The following is a 9436-nucleotide window of genomic DNA, read 5'->3' on the forward strand; positions in this document are numbered from 1 at the left end:
GTGGGCTAGACCTACTAATCTGTAAAGTGTCTTGAGATAACTCTTGTTGTGATTTGATACTATAAATAATATTGAATTGAATGAATCAAATGCCAATACTGAGAATGCAGCTAGTGACATGGAATTTTGCATTGAACATTTAAATGTTAGTGGCCTACATGTTGAGGATTTTTAAAATTACCAATATTAAATTGAATTTCTTATAGCTGATGCGTTTGTGAACATAGCAGATTTTTTAAAAGCCGCTGATAAATATTTTTACGGCCTGCAAACTCCATTCTCATTAGCTCGTTTATGCTACCCGCTCCCCACAAAACGGCAGACTGTCAGCAGCTAGCAACTGAACTAAGTGGAGTAATTAGCAACTTTAATAGCCAGAATATTACTCTCGGAATTTTTTGAAGACCAAAACCGAGCTGAGATGATTCAATGTTGGACAAGTTGCTCGAAACAGGATTCAAACAATGGCTGTGTCTGCTAGACGTGTAAATGGTAGTGATGGCCAAAGGACGCTTCATGGACCATTTTCTCTTTTTTCTGAGTCCATTAGATAGGACTCTCTCTTCAACAAACGGTAGAAAACAAAGTGAATTGCCATTCCTTTAACCTTTTACTTTGAACAGATAGCGATCTAATGAGCTCAGAAACAAAAGCAAATGGTTCACGGAGCTTCATTTGTAAATAGGCAACCTTTAGACAACATGTAACAACTTTACAGTGATAATATATCAATGTTCTGTTTTCCGCTGCCAAAAAAAAATCAATACAGCTTTAAAATTCACAATAAAACAGATGAGCCAAAAAAACACTGACGGCTGATAAAATATCTATTTTTTTTTTTATTCTAACATTTACCGTCATGCCACAATCTGCCATAAATCTCCTATGCTTTTGATAACAAAGTTAAGTGTCTTGAAAAAGTCCTTAACCATTGCAAGAAACGTCATTTTTGCCAACTCAATCCAAGGACAGCCACTTGAGAACAGAAGTGAATAGTCAAATGTAACTTCCAAAATGCTTTATGCACAAATAACACTCAGGTAATATTGTTTCTTTTTTTCTTAGAATAAAATGATATTTGAATAACATTTACACATCAAGCTGACGAGACTGGGATCTCAATCACAATACTACTGGAGATGTAATTATGCAATCCAGTAAGGAACATTCAAGATGTCAAAATGACCATGTGGAACTGAGCTATCAAGGGTAGTGCTGCAAATAACCTTTACATGCACTGAAACGTAACGCAAATGTTCATTTAAATAAAGAAATGGAAAATTAAATGTGTGCCTTAAGAATTCTTCATTATGTATGTCATGTATTCATTGTACAATTCTCCCCTTTATAGCCAAATGCATAATTGCTCAGGGTATAACTCTAATCTTAATGGCTTCTTGCCTTGAACAAAGTATTTACTGGTTTAAGCCAAGTGGGACACTTTTAATAAAAAACACTGCCGTTTCTGGACAGTTTTCTTCACCTACAATTCTAATAAGCAATTTTGCATGCAGATTCTGTACATTTCTATATGGTGCAATGTCGTCATTAAGCATATTTCCAAAGAATGGTTGATATTCCTTTTAAAAACTTTAAAATTTCGTAATGATCTAGTTCAAGCTATAGATTTAAACAATAGCTGCCATTTTGAGAAATATGCTTTTTCACGAAGATTGATACCACTGTCATATCGGTCGGCTAACTATTGGGTTAAATCCAGGAAATGCTTATCTTAACTTAGCATAAAGAGTGAAAGCAGGGAAAACTGGAAGCAATGACTTCCTGGAATTTTGGACAAAGCTATTTTCTTCCAGTCTTTATGCTAAGCTAGCTTCATATGTAACGGGCAGGTGTGAGAGTGGAACCAAATTTCTCATCTAACTCAACAAGAAGCTAAGCTCAGACGTTTATTTCCCAAAATCAAACCGTTCCTACAAAATTGGCCTTGTAGTTAATAAATGCAGTCCCACAGCAAGATGTTTTCTGACACAGTAAGGCACAGTGACTAAAACAAGTTAATGCTTCTGGAAAAAAAACACTGGATCGTAACAATAAAATGTCTAAAATGAACATCAGGAAACTCATGGTGCTTTTTTTCTTCCAAAACATTTTGCCAGTTAGAGAATTATGGCAGCGTCACTCAAGTACATAAAATGAGGCTACGAGATGAACATCGGGGCAAACAAGAAAAATGTATCCGTAATAGCCAAGTCAATGTCTGTGTGCTATTTTACATACTGTAAGAACAATAGACACAACCACAATCCAACATGAAAGTCTTCACAACTTTAAAAATAGTAACATTTCCTGTATCGGCACAATTCCAGACACTCATTGTGAACACTGTCAACCAGTGTTTTTCACCAGGCGTCTGATTTTCATCAATATACAAGCCCACAAGTTATGTGCTATAGGTGTTCCTTCTCCTCACAGCTTGAAAGTCTGTGTGAAAGCTGACGCTTTGTCTCCACTGCTTTTAAGGAGCTGGTCCATCCTGCTGAAAAGGAGACAGCTCCTTGTTAAATCAATAAGTATATTCCAAAACATCATGTCAACTCATCAATCTGTTGGCTCTCTGGGGGCCGTTTGGACTTGAAGTCTGGGCAGAAGGTGCGAGGATGGATGTAGGACTATATCCGTCGTCTGCTGGAAAGGCAGTCTCAGGTTCAGCATGCTGATGCTGGGAGTCCAAATGCAAATCAAATTGAGCAAGAACAGACGAGAGTTGCATATTGTGGAAAAACTGTATGCCAGTGTTGTGCTTAGGCACAGGGACAGGATGGAGGTTAGGTAGGTGAACATATAGGTGGGAAGGTTTTGGGGCACATGAAGAGGCCAAGCTAACCCTCATCTTCGCTCTCCTCCTCCAGGACCTCCTCAAACACTCGTTCAGGTAGCCTGAAGCATTCCTCGAAGAAGTTCACCAGGGACTGGCTGAGGTGCTGCCTTGTTGCTTCACTGTGAATGAAGTGGCCTTCATCTGGGTAGATCTGAACCATAAAGAATAGGTGAGTGACACACTGCTTTAGGCCACATTTTCTGTCATAGTCACCAGTGAATACAAGACAAGTTATTGCACTGGTAATTTTATTGCATCCGGTTCGATTTATTCCACATTGGGCTGGTAATGAGTGGGACATATTACTTTGGAATGTTCAACCGCTCTAACCTTTCAATGGCATACTTATAGTAAGTATGTTGTGACAAAGTCATAAAATAAGCAAAGTATGCCATAAAAAGTAATACAAACGTCATAGTTTATAATGTTGATACAGGCCTAGTTATGTAAAGTAAAAAAAAAAAACATAGTATAGTATGTCATAAAAAGTCCCCAAAAAACATCACAGTATGTCGAAAGAAAAGTAAAACAATGTCATTGTAAAATGTTTGAAAAAAAGAAAAAACTTCATAGTATGTCAGAAAGAAAGTCATCGTACAATATTTCATTAAAAGTCATACAAACCTCAAAAAGTGTGACGTAAAAAGTGATAGTAAAAAAAAAGTCAGATAACATCATAGTATAATGTTGAAAAAAAGAAAAAAATACTTCATTGCATAGTATGTAAAAAACATCCATAAAAACGTCATAGTATGTTGAAAAATGTTATAGTATAAATATGTCATTAAAAAAACAAAAGTCATAGTATGCTATGTCGATAATAGTCATTGTATAATTAACATACTTTTTTAATCAATTTTTCTGTGTGTATGCAAATAGGTGTGTTCAAGGACGAGGAGACAACGGGACAGCGGCACCTGATAATGCAACATTGATGTGTATTGATGGACCCCAGGGGACTGTCCTCAACCCCTCCCTGTTTACTCTCTACACCTCTGACTTCAGACACTACAAGGAGTAATGCCACCTGCAAAAGTTTTTAGATGACTCTGCAATTGTGGGGTGTATCCACGGACAACAGGAAGAGGAATACAGAGGACTGGCACTACTTTTTTGGACGGTGCAAACGGAACCACCTGCAGCAAGACAAAAGAGCTGATAGTGGAGTTCTGCAGCACTAAGCCATCTCTGACTCCTGCATCCATCGAATGGGAGGATGCTGAGGTGGCTCACTCCTATACATACCTTGGAGTGCACCTGGACAACAGTCTACAGTGGGATGGCACCCACAGGCCCTCTACAAAAATCTCAAGAGAGCGCTTTACTTCCTGTGGAGGCTCAGACGCTTCAACATCTGCAACAACATACTGCAGATCAGAGACGCTATTAAGCTCATCAAGTTAGTCAGGCCAGATCATTGAGGGGCAGAGGTGAGCTGGACTCTCTGGAGGTGGTGACGGAGGAGTAGATGCTGTCCAAGTTGGTTAGCCTCCTGAACAACATCCCCCACCCCTCCAGGACATGCTGCTTGAGAAGAGGAGAGCCTTCAGCCAAATATTCATACCCCCAAGGTGTTTCACCAAACAGCACAGGAGGTCATTCCTGCTGGTGGTCATCACATTTTTTATTTTATCTCCAATTGGTCATAGACTGCTTAGATCTTTACAGACTCACTAAGTGAAGAACATTTCTGCAACTCTGGCAAAGAACCATATAAATGCTACGTTTTTTTTAAAAATATAATTATAATAACAACTTCCAATCTGCACACTGTATGCATGCCCATGTTTTATTTTGTTTGTCTGTCTATCTGATGGAGGTAGTAGGGGTGGCCTGCCTATTTTTAAACTCAAGTAAACCGGCTGAAAATCGGTTAACAAGATTAGTGATTGTATTTTTGTTTATTTGTTTGTTTCTTCTCTTATGATTAGATGGGTTTAAGTTCAGTGGTGTTTTGTTGACCTTTTCCCACCCTGAGTTCTGACTAGGATCCCCCTGAGTTCCTATGGGACAATGAATAAACCAGATTGTTACCACTGTCTCTGTGGCTTTGGGACTTGGGGGCATTAAATAACAGTATGTCATGAAAAAGTTATATAAGTATAAAAATATTGTATGTTGAAAAAAGTAATATAGTGTGAAAAAAGTCATTAAAAGGTCATAGTATGTCAAAAAAAGTCAAAAGGTCATAGTGTAGTATGTAGAAAACGTCATAATAGTAAGTCAATAAAAGTCATAGTCTATCTTAAAAAATCAAAATATATTGTGTGTTGAAACAAAGTCATTAAAAAGTCATAGTACAGCATGTCGGGAAAAAGTCATAACAAGTACTGTATACAAAAAAAAGTCATAGTATGGTATGTAGAAAAAAATTATAGTAGTAGTATGTCAAAAAAAAGTCATAGAATAGTAAATTGAAAAACGTCAAAAAGCCATAGTATGTTGAAAAAAGTCATAGTATGTCAAAAGATGTCATAAAAAGTCATAGTACAGTATGTCAAAAAAGTCACAGTGTAGTACATCAAGAAAAGTAGTAAAAAGTAATAGTATGGTATGTCAAAATAAGTCATATAATGGTATATCGAAAAAAGTCATAAAAGTCATGGTATAATAAATTGAGACTATTCATACTATAGTATGTCGAAAAATGTCATAAGAAATCATAGTTTAGAATGTCGAAAAATGTTGTGAAAAGTCAAAGTATAGTATGTCAAAAAAGGCATAATATAGTATGTTGAAAAAAGTCATAAGACGTCATAGTCGAAACAATGTCATAAAAAGTAAGTATAGTAAGTCAAAAAAGGCATAGTGTAGTACAGTATGTCTAAAAAAGTCATGAAAAAATCATAGAATAGTATATTGATGAAGTCATAAAACTTCATAATATAGTATGTTGAAAAACGTCATAAAAAGTCATAGTATAGTATGTTGAAAACTGTCATAAAAAGTCATAGTATAGTACATCGATAAAAGTCATAAAAAAATCATAGTACAGTATGTCAATAAAAGTCATAAAAAGTAATAGTATAGTACATTGAAAAAGTCATTAAAAAAACATCATAGTATTAGACATCGATATAAAATCATTAAATAATCATGTAGAGTATGTCGATAAAAGTCATAGTATTGTATGTCTAAAAAAAATCATAAAAAGTAATAGGATAGTACATCAACAAAAAGTAATGGTCTAGTACATCGAAAAAGTCAAAAAAAGTAATAGTATAGTACATCGAAAAAAGTCATTAAAAACTATAGTATAGTATGTCAATAAAAGTCATAGTATGTATGTCTAAAAAGTCATAAAAAGTCATAGTTATAGTACATCAAAAGTATGTATGTACATCAAAAAAGTCATACAAAATCATCGTATAGTATGTCGATAAAAGTCATAGTATTGTATGTCTAAAAAAGTCACAGTATAGTACATCGAAAACAGTCATAAAAAGTAATAGTATAGGGCATCGAAAAAGGTCATTAAAAATCATAGTGAGTAGTGTGATAAAAGTCATAGTATTGTACATCAAAAAAAAGTCATGTATAGTATGTCTAAAAAAAGTCATAAAAAGTAATAGATAGTACATAAAAAGGCACTAAAAAGTAATAGTATAGTACATCAAAAAGTCATTAAAAATCATAGTATAGTATGTCGATAAAAGTATAGTATGTATGTCTAAAAAAAGTCATAAAAGTAATAGTATAGCACATCAAAAAATCATGTCTAAAAAAAGTCAAAAAAGTCATAGTATAGTAAATAGAAAAAAGTCATAAAAGTATAGTATAGTATGTCGATAAAAGTCATAGTATTGTACATCAAAAAAGTCATAAAAAGTCATTGTATAGATGTCTAAAAAAGTCATAAAACAATCATGTATAGAACATTAAAAAAGTCATAAAAAGTCATAGTATAGTATGTCAAAAAAGTCATAAAAAAACATATAGTACATTGAAAAGTCATAAAAAGTCAGTATTAGTACATAGAAAAAAGAATTAAAAAAATCATAAATAGTTTGTCGATGAAAGTCATAGTAATGTATGTCTAAAAGTCAAAAAAGTATGTATAGTATGTGATAAAAGTCATAGTATTGAGTCTAAAAAAGTCATAAAAAGTAAATGTATAGTACATCAAAAAAAGTCATAAAGTCATAGTATAGTACATCAAAAAAGTCCTAAAAAGTAATAGTATAGTACATTGAAAAAAGTCATAGTATAGTACATTGAAAAAAAGTATAAGTCATAGTATAGTATGTTGATATAAAGTCATAGTATTTTATGTCTAAAAAAGTCAAAAAAAGTCATAGATAGTACACTCAATAAGTCATAAAAAAATCATTGCATAATAAGTATTGTATGTCTAAAAGTCAAAAAACATTAAACATTAGAACATTAAAAAAGTCATAAAAAGTCATAGTATGGTATGTCGAAAAAAGTCATAAAAATCATAGTACAGTATGTCAAAAAAAAGTCATAAAAAATCAAGTATAGAACATAAAAAAGTCATAAAAAATCATAGTGGCATGTCTAAAAAAGTCATAAAAAGTAATAGTACATCAAAAAAGTCATAAAATCGTTAGTATGCATCGAAAAGTCATAAAAAAAATCATCGTATAGTATGTCGATAAAAGTCATAGTATGTATGTCTTAAAACAATAAAAAAGGTCTAGTATAGTAAATGAAAACAGTCATAAAAGTCATAATAGTACATCGAAAACAGTTATAAAAAGTAATAGTATAGTGCATCAAAAAAAGTCATTGTATAGTATGTCTAAAAAGTCAAAAAAAATAATAGTACATGAAAAAAGTCTACAAAGTACTATAGTATAGTACATCGAAAAAAGTCATAGTATAGTTACAGATAAAATCATTAAAAAATCATAGGTAGAGTAGTCGATAAAAGTAATATGTGTATGTCTAAAAAAAACTCATAAAAAGTAATAGTATAGTACATCAAAAAAAGTAATGGTATAGTACATCGAAAAAGTCTAAAGAGTAATGTATAGTACATCGAAAAAAGTCATTAAAACTAAAATATAGTATGTCAATAAGTCATAGTATTGTGTCTAAAAAGTCATAAAAGAATAGTATAGTACATAACGTCATAGTAGATTCACGAAAAAAAGTCATAGTATAGTACATAAAAAAAGTCGTTAAAAATCATAGTGTAGTATGGCGATAAAAGTGATGTATTAATGTCTAAAAAAGTCATAAAAAGTAATAGTAAGTACATCAAAAAAGTCATAGTATAGTACATCGAAAAAATCATAAAAAAAATCATCGATAGTATGCGAAAAATCATAGGATGTATGTCTAAAAAAGTCACAGTATATGTACATCGAAAAAAGTCATAAAAAGTAATAGTATAGGCATCGAAAAAGGTCATAGTATAGTACATCGAAAAAAGTCATTAAAATCATAGTGTGTATGTCGATAAAAGTCATAGTAGTGTAAATAAAAAAAAAGTCATGTATAGTATGTCTAAAAAAGTCATAAAAAGTAATATTAGTACATCGAAAAGTCATTAAAAAATCATAGTATAGTATGTCGATAAAAAGTCATAAAAAGTAATAGTATAGCACATCAAAAAATCATAGTCTAAAAAAGTCAAAAAAGTCATAGTATAGTAAATAGGAAAAAGTCATAAAAAGTCATAGTAGTATGTCGATAAAAGTCATAGTATGGTACATCGAAAAAAAAGTCAAAAAAGTCATTGTATAGTATGTCTAAAAAAAGTATAAAAAAATCATAGGAACATTAAAAAAAGTCATAAAAAGTCATAGTATAGTATGTCAAAAAAAGTCATAAAAAAACATCGTATAGTACATTGAAAAAGTCATAAAAGTCATAGTATGTACATAGAAAAAAGTAATTAAAAAATCATATATAGTATGTCGATGAAAGTCATAGTATTGTATGTCTAAAAAAGTCAAAAAAGTCATAGTATAGTTGTGATAAAGTCATAGTATTGAGTCTAAAAAAAAGTCATAAAAAGTAATAGTATAGTACATCAAAAAAGTCATAAAGTCATAGTATAGTACCATCAAAAAAAAGTCAAAAAAAGTAAGTATAGTACATTGAAAAAAGTCATAGTATAGTACATTGAAAAAAAGTCATAAAAGTCATAGTTAGTATGTTGATAAAAGTCCATAGTATTTATGTCTAAAAAAAGTCAAAAAAAGTCATAGTATAGTACATCAATAAGTCATAAAAAAATCATCGCTACTATAGTATGTATGTTAAATAGTCAAAAACATTAAACTTAGAACTTAAAAAAGCTAAAAAGTCATAGTATGGTATGTCAAAAAGTCATAAAAAGTCATAGTTAGTATGGCAAAAAAAGTCATAAAAAAATCATAGTAGAGAACATAAAAAAGTCATAAAAAAACAAGTATGGCATGTTAAAAAAGTCATCAAAAAGTAATTAGTACATCAAAAAAGTCATTAAAAAGTCAGACTATAGTACATCGAAAAGTCATAAAAAACGTCATTGTATAGTATGTCGATAAAAGTCATAGTATTGTATGTCTAAAAAAGTCAAAAAAGTCATAGTATAGTACATCGAAAACAGTCATAAAAAGTCATAATATAGTACATCGAAAACAG

At 31.8% G+C, this 9436-nt stretch overlaps 1 protein-coding gene and 1 long non-coding RNA gene across 7 annotated transcripts in view; one reads left to right on the forward strand and one right to left on the reverse strand.

The window, feature by feature from the left end:
- Positions 1 to 1003: 1003 nt before the first annotated feature.
- The window catches only part of dpp6a (dipeptidyl-peptidase 6a), a 238896-nt gene continuing 230463 nt past the window's right edge, over positions 1004 to 9436 (reverse strand). For 5 of the 6 annotated variants that reach the window (XM_032503432.1, XM_032503428.1, XM_032503429.1 and 2 more), the window contains one exon: positions 1004 to 2990. In XM_032503432.1, coding sequence (XP_032359323.1) covers positions 2841 to 2990 — 150 coding nt within the window. In that variant the 3' untranslated portion in view covers positions 1004 to 2840. The remainder of the gene's footprint in view (positions 2991 to 9436) is intronic. The other variant, XR_004327416.1, reaches the window with a different exon arrangement.
- On the forward strand, positions 2679 to 3799 carry LOC116671958 (uncharacterized). Its single transcript, XR_004327419.1, has 3 exons — positions 2679 to 2790; positions 2871 to 3008; positions 3719 to 3799. It is a non-coding gene; the product is annotated as an uncharacterized LOC116671958 (long non-coding RNA).

This window comes from Etheostoma spectabile, chromosome 22, assembly GCF_008692095.1.
Source record: "Etheostoma spectabile isolate EspeVRDwgs_2016 chromosome 22, UIUC_Espe_1.0, whole genome shotgun sequence".
Lineage (NCBI taxonomy): Eukaryota > Metazoa > Chordata > Actinopteri > Perciformes > Percidae > Etheostoma > Etheostoma spectabile.